Source organism: Mesoplodon mirus (genome assembly GCF_964341445.2).
Source record: "Mesoplodon mirus genome assembly, chromosome: 6".
Classification (NCBI taxonomy): Eukaryota; Metazoa; Chordata; class Mammalia; order Artiodactyla; family Ziphiidae; genus Mesoplodon; species Mesoplodon mirus.
Genome location: NC_138982.1, coordinates 112,467,125 through 112,485,574, shown reverse-complemented (window position 1 = coordinate 112,485,574; position 18,450 = coordinate 112,467,125). Strand labels below are relative to the sequence as shown.

Below are 18,450 nucleotides of genomic sequence, written 5' to 3'. Positions count from 1 at the left end.
AGAGACTCGATGGTTCAAACAACAGATATTTATTTCTCACAGTTCTGGAGGCTGGGAAGTCCAGGATCAAGGTGCCAGAAGATTTGATTCCTAGTGAGGACCCTCTTCCTGGCTTGCAGACTGTCACCTTCTCATTGTGTCCTCACATGATAGAGAGATAGAGAGTGAGCTCTGATCTCTCTTCCTATTCTATTAAGGATATTAATCCCATCATAGGGTCCCCATGACCTCATCTAAGCCTAATTACCTCTCAAAGACCTCATCTCCAAATACCATCATGTTGGGGGTTAGAACATATCAACTGTGGGGTAGGGGGGGGCATAAATATTCAGTCTTTAACAGCCACCTAAAGGAGACTCTTTTCCAGCATTATGTTTAAATTCAGCCTTACTTTTTTCTTCTACTGAAAACCTTTACTCATGTCTTAAAATTTTCTAAGCTCCCAAACGTTCTCTCCATTCTGCCATTTTCCTCCCAGTAAACTCCTCCCAGGGAATTTCTTCATGGGACTTCTCTTTTCACTCTCTTCCTAATTGTTCTCTATGGCTGTTGCACAACCCGACTACTGCTCTTCCACTTTACTCTCTCCTGAGCTCGAGTGACGGATTCCTGCATCCCAGGTTTTCCTCTTTCTTGGTTTATTCCTTCCTTTTGCTGGCATCCATACATAACTTCCTTAGGAAGAATTTTTTGAAGATAATGCTTCCTGAATTCCTAAATATCTGAAAATATCTGTCAAGACTCCTGAGTGATAAATTGGACAGGGAGTAAGAATCAAATATCCTCCACCCAAGAAATCTGAAGTAATTATTTCATTGTTCTCTACTTTCCCCTGTAAGTGATGAGCCTGTCTGATTCTTTCCCAGAAGACATGTGTTTTTCTTTCCTTCCAGAAGATTCTCTAAAAAAAAAAAATATGAGTTTCTGCTTTGGGTTGCACCCTGCCTACTATGTGCTAGGGTGCACATAGTAGTGCTGTGACTTCCCCAACAAAGATAGAGGGGGGAAGATGAAAAGGAAGGATATATGAAACTACAGCGGCCGCTAGCTTATAAACAATAAAAGTCCTCAAAAAAAGAAGGCAATGCATCATCCACATTAAACTCTACCCCCAAGAAACTGTGATTCAGAAAGTGTGTTATTCACGCTGGAATCTTTACTTTACCAACACCCAAGCTACTCTGCTTCAAGAGTTACATGGACCACACAATGCGGGGCAGAGGAATCATGATGAAGATGAAACTGTTCTTCAGCAGAGGGAACATCAAAAAGGCTGTTTAAAGTAAAGCATACTATTTGCTACAATGTAGGTAAAGAATATAACAATATCTCTCACTGCTGAGTTTTCTAGAATTCTGAATAATTTAAATTCTATAGTACATATTTCTTTACAATAAAAAGACTTAAAACTTCACAAAGTTGGTAAACCTAACTCTAAAAAAAATTATTGAAAAGACTTTAACAGACGCAGGGCCACTGAGCTAAACTATTACAAAGATGCTTTAGAATACGTAAACTACAACGTGAAGGGTGTCTTGTAGACCTGCATAACTCAGCAGGCCTAATGGAAGGGAAATACTATTCCAGTGATGAGAATCCAGAATGGAACCCACCCTTCTTATTTCACAGAGGGACTTAATACAGGGAATTGGTTACACAGGTAACAGATGAAATGAGAATTCAAATATAGGACAATTAAGTAACCCAGGGATTAGCAATAATAGGAATCTGGTAATCCCCCTAAGGAAGAGGCAGAATTTACTGGAACCCAGAAGCCAGGGCCATCAGGCAGAAGCTGGAAATAAGGCAAGCCTTCCCTGCAGGAACTGAGCTCACAGAAAGAAAAGCAAAAAGAACAACACACCTGCTGCAGGAGACAAGGCTAGACTCACTTTAGACAGAGGGTGGGCAAGGGAGTAAGGGAGAATTGCCTGGCTTCTCCCTCCTCCCATCCTCAAATTTCCCCCACTAGTGCCTCCAACTAAACCAACTCTACAGAAACGGAGTTCACAGGAGTGTGGGAAATGTGATGCAGAGCAGAGCAGAAAAGGGTGTGTGAAAGGATATTAGGGCAAACAAACAAATGACCAGCACAGCCAAATAGCTGAATTTGGTAAGAATATCAATAACCAAGGCAACCCAGACAATTAAAAGCACATGTTCACATAAAATCCGGTATACAAAATTTCATAAAAGCATTATTCACAATAATAGCTTTTATTCACAATAGCTAAAAAGCAGAAACAACCTAAATGTCCATCTGCTCAGGAATGGATAAACATAATGCGGTATATTTACACAATAGAATATTATCCAGCCATAAAAAGGAATGAAGGACTGACTGTTGCATACTACAAAATGAATGACCCTTGCAAACAGTATAATAAGTGAAAGAAGCCATAAACAAAAGGCAACATACTGTATGATTCCATTTATAATGAAATGCCCAGAATAGGCAAATCCACAGAGACAGAAAACAGATTAGTGGTTGCCAAAAAATAGAGGAAAGAGAAGAATTGGGACTAAATGATAATACATGTGAAGTTTCTGTTTGGAGTGATGGAAATGTTCTGAAATTAGCGACAATGGTTAAACACCATAGTGACTACACTAAACACCATTGAAGTACACAATTTGAAATGGTGAACGTTATGTTATGTGAATTACACCTCAACTTTTAAAATGTTAAAAAAGAAAGAAAGAAAACAAATAACTAAGAAGTGAGAGTATATCATAAGCCTTCAAGATTTAGGTCAAAAGTCATTAGTCCCCTTGGTTGCTGGGCAGTGACACTGCACCATGATATCACTACTGAAGGTCACTGATACTTGCTGAGAAAATGTGGTATTATTTTCAGGTTCCTAATCTCTAAATAATACATCTGAGGTCCTTCTGCTACTGATTTACAAGTAAAACTAAGACAGCTAAGTCATTTTTTCAGGAACCCATCATAAGAGGTGGGTCTCTGACAGTCAAAATTAAAATGAATACTTTCACAGTTTCACATGAGAAACTGCAAAGCCACAAAGAAGCAAAAATCTCCTTTATTTTTTCAATATCTATTCAAGCTTAAAAACAGTTCCAACTTTTTTTAATAACAAAATAGAGAGGGATTGAAAAAGTAAACAATACAAGCTAGTAATAGGGAAAAGAGGGAAAGGATGTAAGGAGAGAGCTACAGATTCAAAGCCTGACAGTAAAACAGACAAAGCTTTAAGACTCATCAGTGAATTCCAGCTGACCTGCTAGGGACAACTGTCTGGATAAGTAAAACAAACAGTGCTATAAACCTTTTACAGATTTACTACATTTCTGTAAATCACCCCCCTACAGTGCAAAATTATATTCAGTTATGTTATCTGTGGCACAAGAAAGAAAATCACAACAAATTAAATTGGAGTTGCCTTAAATGCCTATCTCAAGTGACAGCTTCTTAGAGTAATACAATTTGAACTTAAAATAGTTTAGTTGTGATCAAGATACAAAGAATGTTGATACATGTTATAGTCAGTCACACTTAGGGCTAGATATGACTCATAAAACAGAACAACACTTCTCTAAGAAAACCTCTAACTTGATAAGAGAATAATGTAAATAATGTTCCTTCTTTGTATAAGTAAATGCTGAGCTTAATAAAGTCATTTTAATGGATAAAATTATGAAAATGTCAAAAGACAAGTGCTGAAGAACAACCATAAACAAAACCATAAACAAACTAAGTACAAGTGAAACACCCAAATTGAAACCTAACAAAAAGTCCTGTATTATCCAAACAGCATAAATTTTTAACAGGATACTTACAAAAAAGCAACACGAAGCTAGAAAATTATTAGTTATGTCACACAGTTCAAAATCTACTTTCCAGCATTAAGGTTTCTAACAGCATCCCTAAAATCCCAGGAAGTAAAGATGCTTCCCTATAAAAATAATCCCATTAGGCATTATCACAAAGCTCTCTGATCCAGCACAACAACTGGGGCCAGAAGTTGGTTCATATATTGAAAATATTGGTTAAAGCAGAAAATGATTATATATATAGTAAAAATTATATATATATTAAAAATGTTGCTTTAACTTAAAACACAAATATAAATATTCACTCACCTTCTGATGTAAGACTACAGCAATTTTTTAAGTTTAGGTCCTTTGATTAGGATTTTGTATCATCTTTCTTATACGAACCTATACCTACAATGCAATATTTATAATTTCCAATTTCCTTTGGATTAAAACAGATTGAAATCTAAAAGGTGTATGCAAAATAATTGGCATATGAAATCGTTAGATTTATATCATTTTTTGCAGTTCACTTGTGCATGCTTAATTCAAAATAACTTTCCAACTTATCCTTACTGAGATTTTTCCCAATACTTAATAATTTTCTTTGCTGTCACACTCACAGTTCATCACTTTACATAATATTATATTACAGAATTCTAATGAAAAGAATGGGCATTCACAGGATTGGAGGCAGATGGGAAACTGGCTCATTACAAACACACAAAGCAATTGTCAGGAGCAGAATTGCATACATGAAGTAGACCACAGTTTACTCCCCATGGATGCTCAGTATCCTGTGGGAAGCAGGCAGTATCATTTACAGTGAGCCTGTCAAGTAGAAATAAATTCAGTAAGTCTAAAAAGTAAACAATGGTTAAGTAAACCTCCAGTGCACATCTATTCCACTGAAAGTGAATAATCCATCAGTGAATACAGATCAAAGGGGTGAGAGAATCAACATCAGATTGGAAAGCTAGAGAAAGTTCTAACAACTTTCTATAGAAATGCCTATTGGCTGATTAGTTATTTTAAGCTCTCATCCATCAAAGAGACTATTTCTCAGCACTGGTGCTGGTTTGGTTAACAACCCTAAAGTCTTCTACCTCTACCTCTACCTCTACCCATCACCAAAATAAACAGTATCAGGGGTCCCCAGACACCCTGGAAATTCACTTTCTAGAAACATCACCATCTCCAATAAGCCAAACTGAAGGAAGCCACATAACAAAAATGCATTCACAGAGGACCCATGGGGAGTCGAAAATGTCTACATTGCAAAAGATTCCTTGAAGTTCCATTTGAATCCAAAGGTCAGTAGACATTCCAAAGAAAACTTCTCAACAATCTATTGGAGCATTACCCTACCTGGCACCAACTCCCCTCTGCTCCCACAGAAAAGACTATAAGATATCAAAAACTCTGGAAAGTTTACACTTTATATTATGAAGATGTGTTATTTGCCATGGGGATCATTTATATTATTATTACCAATTTTTCATAAGCCTCCATAAAATCAAATTCTGCTTCCAGTATCACCAACATAAGGCTTGGTCAAATTATTTGGTTAATGAAATGGAAGTACAAATCACATTTGCCAATTCTGAACTGAATCTTTCAGAGCCACGACAGGTTCCCTCCACTGCTCTTTCTCTCTGTCACGAAATTGGCACATCTCAAACAGGGGCTGCTCCATCACCCTGGATCCTGGAAAGAATTTGACACTTGGGACAGAGCCACAGCTGACAACCACAGCCAACAAGAGCCAGAAGTAGCCTTTGTTATTGTAAGCCATTAAAATGTTGGAGTTCTTTGTAACAAGCCATACCGCAGTGAAAGCTAACACAACAACCATCGATTTAGTTGAAGGAAGAGAATACACAGGAGGCTGACATCAGTGCTATACCTTCCAACCATAAATGACTTCTAAACCAATAAATAATGATCACTAATTTTCAGATCAGTGTTTCTCAAACTACCTATGATGATGGACCAGTTACCTTTCCTTTTTTAATTTTCCAATCTATTATAGACCAGTACTTATATAAAATATAAAAAAGAATTATTAGAAAATCGAAAGAAAAGAAGACTTTCAAAATTTAACCCCTAATATTTATATTATCATTATTAGATTCAACAGAAATAAAATTACTCTTTCAAACTGCTATTAAAGTTTCTAAATACTTACTCCTGGGCTTCCCTGGTGGTGCAGTGGTTGAGAATCTGCCTGTCAATGCAGGAGACACGGGTTCGAGCCCTGGTCTGGGAAGATCCCACATGACGCGGAGCAACTAGGCCCATGAGCCACAACTACTGAGCCTGCGCGTCTGGAGCCTGTGCTCCGCAACAAGAGAGGCCACGATAGTGAGAGGCCCGCGCACCGCGATGAAGAGTGGCCCCCGCCTGCCACAACTAGAGAAAGCCCTCGCACAGAAACGAAGACCCAACACAGCCAAAAATAAATAAATAAATACTTACTCCCAATTTCTGACAATATATTATTATTGCAAACCAATTACAGTGCAGAGAACCACACTGCTCCACAGAGCACACTTTGAGGAGCACTGTTTCAGAACATGTGAAATTAAGAAATATAAAGGCTTTTGTGATGATGTAAACTTCTTGGCAATTGTATAAATGGAAATTAAATTGTAGACAAATTTTGTCCAGAAAAGAGGTAAAAATTTTCCTTAGCATCTTTCCCACTCTGCAGAAATATCTGTGGTTCCTTTTTTCTATAGGCATAAAAATCAGGGGGTTTTTTTCACCTTGTTTTTTCAGTCTATCAATGATAGACATTTAGGTTATTTGAAAAGTGCCTAGCTCCCAGACTTAGTAATTTCAAATGAAATGTTTTCAGTTATAACGAATAGGAACCCAATTATTTTATATTGACATATGTAGTTTACTGCCTTTCTCTCTACTTATTATTATCTAGCTACTGAAAAGCAGCTAGTTTTCTCCAATTATTTAGCAACCTGCAATAAACATGATTTAGTTCTAAAACCCCAAGTATATATATATATATATATATATATATTTTTTTTTTTTTTTTTTGGTTTTTTTTTTTTTTCTGCGGTACGCGGGCCTCTCACTGTTGTGGCCTCTCCCGTGGCGGAGCACAGGCTCTGGACGCGCAGGCTCAGCGGCCATGGCTCACGGGCCCAGCCGCTCCGCGGCACGTGGGATCTTCCTGGACCGGGGCACGAACCCGTGTCCCCTGCATCGGCAGGCAGACTCTCAACCACTGCGCCACCAGGGAAGCCCCCAAGTATATTTTAAATCACATTTAATTTTCTAAAGAATGAATCTTTCCTTTATTAAAGATGATTCAAAGTTTCAGAAATTAATCTCAAGCCTTTAAAGTAGTTTCTGGCTGGCCCAGAAATACTTTTTGGGTGGTAAGATTCCAATCTTGATGAATGTCATTATATATCCACTGTCCTGGGTTGCTGCAGCAGCTGCTGGCTGCTTAAAGAGCGAGTTTTTAAAAAAATGACTGAAAGGAAAAGAAATGATTGTTTCATGTTCTCTCAAATGAAGAAAAATATGTGAAATATATTTAAAATGAAAGTGCTTTCTAAGTTTTAAAAATATGGATGGCAAAAGCCAGAGCCACCTCAGTTTGGGCAAAACAGAGACTATATCATTTGGCTTTTGCAAGGCCCAACTGCCTTTGAAATTAATAGTATTTTTTTTTTTTTTTTTTTTTGCGGTATGCGGGCCTCTCACTGTTGTGGCCTCTCCCGTTGCGGACGGAGCACAGGCTCCGGATGCGCAGGCCCAGCGGCCATGGCTCACGGGCCCAGCCGCTCCGCGGCATATGGGATCCTCCCAGACCGGGGCACGAACCCGTATCCCCTGCATCGGCAGGCGGACTCTCAACCACTGCGCCACCAGGGAGGCCCAATAGTATTTTTTTAATAAGAAAAGGAAAGACTTTGGCAAATTAGAGTACTTTTTCAATCTTGTCAATTAAGATTTCTATAGCATTGAGTAATGTATAAAATTGTAATCTAGTTAGTATCTAGAGCAACCCAGTTAGGCAGGTAAGAGGAATATTATCACCTTTAACCCCACTAAGCCAGATGAAGAACCACGTTTAGAGAGTTCCACTGTGGTTTCAAACTCTAAACCCCATTTTTTTTTTTTTCTACACTCCAATACATGGTAATTTCCTTCTTAAAGATCATTTATACTTGACAACAATAAGCATTTGTACCTAAAATATTTTCAGGTCACTTGGCAAAAAAATACACTAGAACAGCATACATTTACCAGCAGTATTATATGTAGAGGAAAGTATAGTGCAATTTCTAAAATGATTAGAAGAGAAAAGAGACATCACAACATGCTAACATATTTTGATCACTGGCATAATTTTCTATAATACAGAATTAAAGTCTAGACAATCTTTAATTTTCATTTCTTATGAAAAATTATCAGAAATAGATGGTTGATCATTTAGATAAAAATTGAATTAAGAACATTTCTTTTTACTGTTTTCCTGTTACTGTAAATATAAGTAACAATTTATTCCTTAGCAGAAATAAGATTTTTGTTGTTGGTTTTTGAAGGTGTGTTTTATATTATCTTTGGAGGTGTAGGGAAGAGGTAGATACAAAAGCAATGTTTTAAATTATATATGTATACACTTCCATGATAAAAATATAAGTAAAATGATGCTACTTTTTACAACTCTGCCTATAGGTAAAGAAGCAATAGGGCTTTTTAGGTGATATTTCAAGTACATATATAGAAGTTAAGCTTACTGTTACATTAAATGACAAAGTAAGGAATTCTTAAAAATAACCCATGTTACAGTTAGAGATTATTTCCATAGAATCTTTTAAATTTACTGCTGTTTCAACTTAGCTGATAAATATGAAGTTATATGAATACAGTTAAATGTTTTTAAAAACATTTTAATATCATTAGCAAAACCATCTAGAATAGTTTTTATTAATCTTCGTTTTCACTTTCTAATTTTAAAAAATCAACTGTAATTTTTTAGCTAATTAACGCAAATTGTATTTTCCCTTCAGTTTAGTACAAATTTATACATTGGAAGACTAACTATAAAATCTAACACATTTTTGATGCTGAGAAAAACCTCAACAAAGAAAAATAACTTTCTTCTTGCTCATCTCTTCATAGCCATAAGAAATAGATTTTTTTGTAAATAAGGGAAAAAATATAGAATTCCTTAATTGTATTTTTTTAAAAAAAGACATGTTTAGTTCAGTAATTATGGGTATATTTTCAGCTATGCTGTCATTATCATCAAAATTCTATATTCTACAAAGTTACATTAAATTAACACTCAGGTATGACATTCTTTTCCAAAGAACTATTATTTTAAATGAATTTTTAACCCAGAATTTTGGCTCTACTCTCAATTTGAAAGTTGTTTTTCTTTATTTTTTTAAGCCAAAGCTCTTTAGTGAGAAAAGTTTGAGATCCCATATATAAGGAGATCCTGAGACCCTATAACAGGGCAAAAAAAAAAAAATCCCTTAATCTAGATAAGTAAATAAATTAAAATTTTCCCAACATACTGCCTGTTAATTATTTTAACAGTTAACTGTATTCTATCATACTTCCTATTTTCTATCACAATTTCATTTATCTTAGTCATTCCTATCTCTCCAGTAAAAATAAAGGCCCATTGATTAAATCTGATATTCTTCGTGCCCTTAGACACTAAATAAACATTGTTTGATTGAAAATAATTGACTGAATGTTGTTTCAAGGATATGGAGAGATTTTAAATTATATGATACACCTTCACAAAGAATAGGATTTTCAAAAATCAAATTAAATTGAAAAAAAAAGTTAACAGAGGATATTTTTACATTAAAATAGGGACTAGATAATTTTGAGTTTCCTCTTTACAAAAGATTTTATAAATTGTTATACTTTTAATATTTAAACATTAAATCCTAAATCCTTAAAATTTTTAAATACAGTTTCCAAACACATATATGGTCCAACTGGATTTACAAGGAACAACTTTTAATAAATCAGCATTAGTCATTATGATAGTTACCAAATCTAGTTTCATACAGTCCCTTTCCCATATTTTTATATTTCTAAAGCCTATTTAGTAGGTTCAATCATAAATATGGAGGAGAGGTAATCAAATGCAAGTACCAAATTTTAACTGAGGTTCTTATAGCAGTTTTGGTATCTGTATGTAAAACTTTAACTTGAACACTCTCAAGCAATACCTCTCAATAAATGGCAGTAAAAAGAACTAATAAAATAGAATGCCAAAAAGTGCCTTGATTATAGGTTGATATCAAAGTGGTCTATTAATATAAAACTAGTGGTCAAGGCAGTCACTTAGAGAAGATGGGGAAATAGTCTTGTATATGTATGAGAAAAAATTATAACAATTTTAACAACAATTTAAGTGAAAAGACTCCTAGCCTCAAAATACATTTCATAATAATCACCAGGTCAAACTATCTGAATCAGCAGACACACTATCTTTCTCAAAACTTTCCCTAAAGTTTTCAGTAACTCTAGAAACACAGGCAGCTGGCATCAACTACTTTGGGGGACTACACAAAGAATAATTTTAAGTCCTTAGACCTGCTTTTTCCAATAAGGGAGCCACCAAAGGTGGCTACTTGTGCTTAAGATGAGATTAGTGCAACTGAGAAACTAAATTTAAAGTTTTATTTAATTTTAATTACTTTATTAAATGTAAATTTTAAAACTATTACTCATTTGAGTTGCTAGAACTTTTAATAATGGTTGGAAAAGCTTGGGTATGTACTTTTAAACTGAAAATTGTATTAAATCTAAAGATTGATCAAGTATTTCCATGGAAAATTACCAGATTTAGAAAGTGCAGTACAAAAGAATGAAAATATCTCACTAACAAATTTTATATTGATTACATTTTAAAATATGTTTTGATATATTGGGTTAAATAAAAATCTATCATTATTAAAATTCATTCAGCTGTTCTCCTTTATTTTTTTAATATAGCCACTAAAATTTTTGAATTATATAAATGGTGTCCATTATATTTCTATTGGACAGCGCTGCCTTAGACAATATAAATAAAATCAAAACTTTTTTTTAAAGTCAGTTTCCTTAAGGTATAATTTACACGTAGTAAAATTCACTCTTTTACATGTATACTTCTATAAATTCTGACAAATGTATACAGTCATGTAACCACCACAATCAAGACATAATACATTTTCATCACCCCAGAAAGTCCCCTTATGTTTCTCTGTAATCAGCTCAAACCTTCTACTCCTAAACCGTGACAACTCAGTTTTCTGTCCCTACAGTTTTGCTCTTTGCAGAACAGTACAGCATGTAGACTTCTGAGTCCAGGAAAATCAAACTTTAAAGACCACACTACCCTATGGTACTAAAGGATTATTACCATTTTGATATTTCCTTTCCTTGTATTACGAACATTTTACCAAGGCCTATTTTGCCAGTTATTCCATTTTCAAAACTGAGCTTTCTTCCTTGTCACTATTACAGTAATTTATTTATACTTATATAATAAAACTGAGCACACTGTATTTTAGTTATTTACATACAGGTTTCCTTCCACTAGACTGTAAGATGGAAGCCTGACTTCTAGAACCACGGTGCTTTCCATAGAGTTAACTGCCTAGTGAAATTAGTGGTGCAGATGACAAGGCTGAGAAGGTATTTCCCATATTGTGTTATAAAAAAGGAAAAGGAAAAAACAAAGAACTGACTGATGAAGCAGTCTACCCTCTAGATTAGCTGTCTACTTTTATTGTGGTCTCAATAAAAGATATTAGAGGATCCAAGTACTACGATGCCAAATAACCAGGAGCAAATGCTAGTGGAGTTGAACCTACACCAATATTTTTACCTAGATTGCTATTAGTTTTGTCAGAGCTTGCTAACAAAGTTGAATAGATTTGGAATACTCTGTCTAACACTATTTTTCTCATAAACTCTGTTATTTCTGGTACATGATTTTAAGAACATAAAGTTTTAAGAAACACATGTATCTTATTACAGCAGAAACACCTTTACAACATGAAGGTAAAGACTGAAGAAATTCTATGGAAAAGTAGAATATTTGTAATCAATAATATTCATAAAAGTTAAATATATGAAATATAACATCTATGTTTTAAATAAACAAATAAAATATTACAACTGAGTTTAATTGTTCTAAAATACTTACTGAAGTCTCCAGTAAGAAAAACTCCCTCTGCTCCTGGGGCCCATTCTTTGCAGTATAAACCACCATCAGCACATCTGTGGACGCCAAATGATTCATAACCTCTGGAAAACTTATCAATACCACCTTCGTTCTCTCCGATGTTGCTCAAAGTCTGGCAAAACAGCTTATACCTTTGAAAAAGTGCAAAAGAAAGGAAATTGAAAAATTAAATCATCTTCCAGAAAAGCTACTGTAATTAAGAAGTTGCTTTACTCTCATTCAGAAAAAGAAAAAAAAAAAAAAAGACATCATTAAAGAGGAATGATGTGAATAATTTCATTTACTGGTAGAAGTTACCTGGTAGGATAAAATCATTCTTATCTCAAATAAACTGAACTAATCTAACTAACATTTTTTTTTGTAATTTCAAACATTTTGGTATAAGAGAGAAAATATGATGGTTATGTTATTCCATGAATATTTTAATATCAGCACTATAGCAACTTCTATGTCAAGACAGTATAATGAAGGAGCATTCCTACATCTCTCCTCAAACTCCTAAAAAAAAAAAAAAATGAAGGAAAAATAGCTAAAAACCAGTAAGAAAAATAAAATTACTCTATAGCAGGTTTGACACACTTTTCCTGTTAAGGGGCAGATAGTAAATATTTTAGGCTTTGCCAGCCATATGGTCTCTATCACAACTACTCAACTATGTCTCTGAAGCATGAAATTGGCCACAGACAATATGCAAATGGATGGGTGTAGCTGTGTTTCAATAACACTTTATTTACAAAAACAGATGGTGGGGCCAAATTTGGCCTCTGGGCTGTAGTTTGCCTAGCCATGCCCTATAAGCATGGAAAGAACATACATCACATCAAACTACAGAAGCTAGCAGCCATGAGAAGAAACCAAAGATTGCTTTCCAAGCAGGACCAAGAATAACACATAGCTGCTCCTGAACCTCTCCCAGATTCCCAGAGTCCATATTCAGGGCTGGTACACAAAAACATACTACTACTTGCACTTATTAGTCCCAAGTCTGGGGAGAAGCAAAGTAGGACAAAACTGGTAAAACTAGAGAAATGAAGCATGTGGCAGGTGCTCTATGTCAGAAGTGAAAGTTCCAGAACTATGCAATGAATTGAGCAATGTCCATAAACTTCCCTGCGTACCCCATACCCTGAGGGGTAATCAATAAAAGTCCCAGAAAGATGGCATGAATCCAAGTAGGGAATATACAGGGAATATACAAAATGTAAGAAGCTAACTAATGAAGAACACCTCAACTGAGCTGAATGGAAAAAGAATCTTTCCACAAATGTTTCATGCTGTACTTTAACTTAAATAAAAATGAATTGAATTAAAATAAGAGCTGAGAGATTATATGACAGAACAACAGAATGAGAAGTAAAATGAAACTGCAGACTCAAAGAAATAAAGAGTATGAAAATGTAGCATTAGAAAATAATCATTAAATTAGAATTGGCAAGGAACAAAGTGTACATATAACCAAGGGGGGAAAGTGGGGCATGGGGGGTGGTGGTGGGATGAATTGGGAGATGGGGATTGACATATATACACTAATATGTATAAAATAAATAACTAATAAGAACCTGTATAAATAAAATAATAAAATAAAATTCAAAAATTCAAAAAAAAAAAATTTAAAAATCCCTATTTTTAAAGATAAAAAAAATACTATACAATGGACATCCCCAATAATTGAGTACGAGAGTTACTGTTTCTCTACACTCTTGGCAATTAACAATATTAATTAAGAGTCTTATTAATCCTTCTGATATTTTTTAACTCTCTGGTTGGTAAAAATATCTTATTGTGTTTTAGTGTTTGCATTTTCCTAAATTATTATTAAGGTTGAATGGCTTTTCTTAAATTTATTAGCTATTTGTGCTTCTTTTTCAGTGCGTTGAGTGCTGGCTAGTATTTACTAATGGTATAACTCTGGACAAATTCCTAAATTTCTCTGTGTCTCATTTTCTTGCCTGCAAAATGGAGATGCTAAGTGTATTTGATCAAAAGGGTTATTATGCAAATTAGCTGAGTTTGTACATGTAAAGTCCTTAGGCTATTGCCTGGCAAATTATATTCTCTCAATAAATATTAGCTATATCTTTGTCCTTTTTTTTCCATTTTAGGTTGCTTTATTTTTTGATTTGCAAAAGCTCTTTATATATTATAGAAAGTCATCTGTTTTCTGAAACACACTTATTGCAAATATTTTCTTCCAGTTGGTTTCCTTCTAGCTTTACTTATGGTATATTTCATCTTAAAGAATTTAAAAATTCTTTCTAATCTATCCATCTTTAAGGAGTTTTATATAGAATATATATAGCATTATATTTTGCTTAAAAGGTATTCTTAATCATAAGATTAAAATAATTCTCCCATATTTTCTTCCACTATACTTATATTTTTTGGTGTTTAGTGTTTAAATTGCCTTGGAATTTATTTTTGTATATGGAATGATGTAGGAATTTGAGTTTTCTTCCAAAGTGCGAGAATAACTTTCCCAGTGCTCTTTATTTCATAGATTCCGCCCTTTCTCCACTGATTAAGATGCCTGATTGACTTTATGTATTAAATTCACATATATAGAAGGCATTTTTATTTATTCCTCTTTCTTTGTTCTTTTCTGTATCTGGAGGAAGAATACCACACAATTTTAATTAACATAACTATATATAATAGTATATTTAATATTTGGTCATACAAGTTCACATTTTAATTTCTCTGTACATTTTCTTGGACATTTTAAAAACTTTTTTCCTTTATAAGAGCTTTACAATCAGTATGTCAAGTTTATACAGATTATTTTACTATACAGATTAATTTGGAGAGAATTGCTACATACAAAATACTGAGTCCTTCGGCACATTATTAGGTTAATCTTAGCATTTTGCTGTTATCATGATAAGATGCCCCTTGTTTACTACATTTTCTAAGTGGCTATTGTTGACAAATAAAGATGCTAGTGGTTTATTATAAAAAAGAATTATTAGGTAAGTGAACTGGAAATTGATATAATTAGAGAAAAAAGACAAAGAAATTGAAAATATTAAAGAGATACGTAAAACTAACAAAAATTATCAAAATAAGGATAGCTGGTGACTCTGAAGAACAAAACTAAATAAAATGAATATGAAAGACATAAAACTGGACAGTTTTCCTATAGAATTAAATCTGCATTTTAAAAAGAACATATTATGTTTTAAGAAAAATTTGGAAAACAAACGCACAAACACACACACACAGTATCTCCCAGTTTAAGCTACTGAAATTCAAAGGAGAAAGAAATAATTCTATGGACAACTGGTACAAAAAAATAAGGGGAGGAGCGCATATTTTTTTGCAAAGGAGCATTAAAGACCAAAACATAACAAAGCCAAGCCCACACAATTCTGAGAGGGAAAGGTAGTAATCTAAGGATGTTATATGAGACACATGCCTACTCGAGCTTAAAGAATTCTTTAAATATTGCCAAATTAAAAAATAATTTTAAGTCTATGACATTAATGAACCATTGCTGAAGAAAAGAAAAAAAAAACTTTCCATAAAAATTAGTCAATTAAAAGACTAAAAACACACACACAGAGGAATGGACAGTCATTGCAGCAGTGTGGTTGAGCCCTAAGTCTTTAAATATAGAACCAAGGCTAATCAATTGTGCAATTATGTGAGTGTGATAACAAGAAAAGAATCTCAATGGACAAGTGAAAACTTGACTTATAAAAAAACAAGAGGTAAGTGAAAGGGAGATGGAATAAAGCATGAGTGGTCAGATCCCTATTTTTTTTTATAACAGAGTCACTCAACACTGACTAAAATTTAAGATTGTCATTATTATACTCTTTAATCTCTTCAGTAATCTTAGATGGCCACTTTAAAGAAAGTCGTAATGTGAATTTCAGCCACTTCTTTTTATTTCAGTCTATTTGTTTAAAATTAAATTTAAAACACATTTATTTTCCTCATGTTTTATTAATTATTTCTATAAAGTTATTTCTCTATCCTTCTACCTATATATAAGCATATAAAAAATATCAAGAATGATGTTCCCTTAATATCAGTGATGATTTTTTTGGTGGGGTTTCTATTTACTTTCTCCCCTGCATTGTTCTAATTATTTATAACAAAGAAACACCATTTAAACAAAATAAATGTTTTTTTCTGAAACGATAAAATTTTTAGATCATTAAAATATCTACATAATCCTATAAAATATTCCATAAGAATTTTAATGCATATGTAAAACTATGTTTATAAAATTGGGGGAATTCAAATAGTTTGAAATAGGTCAGTGGGACAAAACTGAGTTCTTGAAATAGACTTGAACATATAAAGAAATTAAATACATCATAAAAGGACATTTCAAATAAGTAAGAAAAGAATGGCTTACCTATTAAAATATTGGAATCTAAGTTTAAAAATTGGACCTCTAAAACCAAAATAACTTTGAAAGATCAAAGTTATAAATATTTAATTAAAAAAAAAAACCTATAGCTCACAGAAAAAGAAGTACAAATGGCCAGTAAACACATTGAAAAGATGCTCAAATTCATAGATAACTGAAGAAGTGCAAACCTAAATTTCAAAATTCCATTTTCCACCTAAAAGACCAGTAAACATGTGATAGTCTGTGCAGAAAGAATGCAGGTCCAGGAAAAAGACATTCCCAAATACTCTTTAATGAAATATAAATTAGATAACTATTTGGCATCAGCTATGAAAATTTCAAAATTATACTCTTCAACTAAGTAATTCCATTTCTAGAAATTTACCCCTAGGATATATCACACAAAGAAGCAAAGACGTGTGTACAATGATAATCATTATGGCATTATTTAAAATACCAAACCATGGAAAATACCTACCTGTTCAACAAAGGAGGCTGGTCGAATTAACTGTGGAACATACAAACAACAAATTACACGAGATCCATTATGAAGAAGGAGATAGAACAAAATGTGGTGATGTGGGAAAATGTCCCAAGAGCGATGGCTTAGGGAAAGAAGCTGCAAAGCAGTTTTCTACAAACCATCTACTTGTATAAAGCATATTCATATAGGTACAGATGGCATGTAGATGGTATTTTCACAGGGTCCCTTCCTCTGCACCAGTGGTTGAATTCCAATGGGCTGAGGTGAACAGGAGCCTTAAGCCTCCCTAGCCTCACCACACTCACCACATTTGCTTCAAAGACAAGAAGAGGTACAGCACAGAATCTGATCGGTGTAGTGCAATGCCTATGGGAGTGGTAGGTGTGAGTGGAATATTTCATATATGATCCCCTTTTGTTGTATATATATATATCCAACACACACAAATACACATGCCCACCTGTGAGCACACATGCCCATGGTTTCATAAAAATTCAGATTACATTTAATCTATTATTTGAAACAAATTAGCTTTTAATGAAATGATACAACCCCAGTCTCACTGGCAGTCTTCACTCTAGTCTTTACACAAACTGAACCACCAACAGAAGCCAGGAAGGTATCATAAATATGAGGAGCTGCTCCCACATGAGGAACACAAAAGGGCAAGCCTGATGATAAAAGAATGACCAATGAGGTTAGCCTTTGAGTATGGAAAACAACGCAGAAAAGAACTCTAAGTGAGATGGAGAGCACAAAGCCCAGCGAAAAGTGACAATGTCTATTTAAAAGCTATAGCCTATTATTACCAAGCATTTGCCAAATCAAGTAAGAATGAAAAACTTCCAGATTTTTCTATGAACTCTCCTTAATTTAACATTAGCAACTGTTTCAAAAATACCTCAAATACTGATCTAGATCAAAAAAGAAAAAAGGCAAAAAACCTTCAATCTACAGATCTAATGAAAGACTAGTATTGCAAACTCTCTCATACTCTCCAACTTCTATGAGAAAATGATTCTTACCTCTTATAGATATTACTCAGCTATAACTCTTGGTGTATGGAAACTCTAATCCATATTAGACAACATAAGTTAACAACATTCAATAAAATGACCAAACAGTAAGGAACAGTCAACAAAATTAATCTGGACTTAGGGTTTAAAAAAATGCATACACATACATTATCATAATATAAGAAAAATTACTGATTCTTTTTTAAAAAGATACCAACTTTGGGAGGGCAAATAAATGTGGCAATAATTTTACTGTCAATGTGGTTATAATGTCTTTAAAACACAATTTTAGATTTATTTTAAGTTTAAAAAATAATCATTCTTAAGATGTTTCATAAGACATGTACAAATGTCCCATTTACTAAAATTGAACAGAAACAGGATTATAGTATGATATAATTCTGACTAAATATCTTGACTTCCTCAAGGTCAGCCCTGTAGCTTCTGATACAGAAATACACATTCCACTTTGAAATCACTGTGGCTCAAAAAAGAAAATGCCTGAGGATATAGCAAGCTCATCGTCCCTTTGCCCTCTCCTACTACAGTCATCTCTCTCAATATTTTGCTATGAATT

General features: G+C 33.8%; 1 protein-coding gene across 1 annotated transcript in view; it reads right to left on the bottom strand.

Annotated features, from left to right (window-relative positions):
* Positions 1-18,450, bottom strand: part of GBE1 (1,4-alpha-glucan branching enzyme 1) — a 302,490-nt gene that overhangs the window by 228,413 nt on the left and 55,627 nt on the right. The window contains exon 2 of the mRNA XM_082624667.1: positions 11,975-12,144. Within this exon, the coding sequence (XP_082480793.1) occupies positions 11,975-12,144 (170 nt within the window). The remainder of the gene's footprint in view (positions 1-11,974; positions 12,145-18,450) is intronic.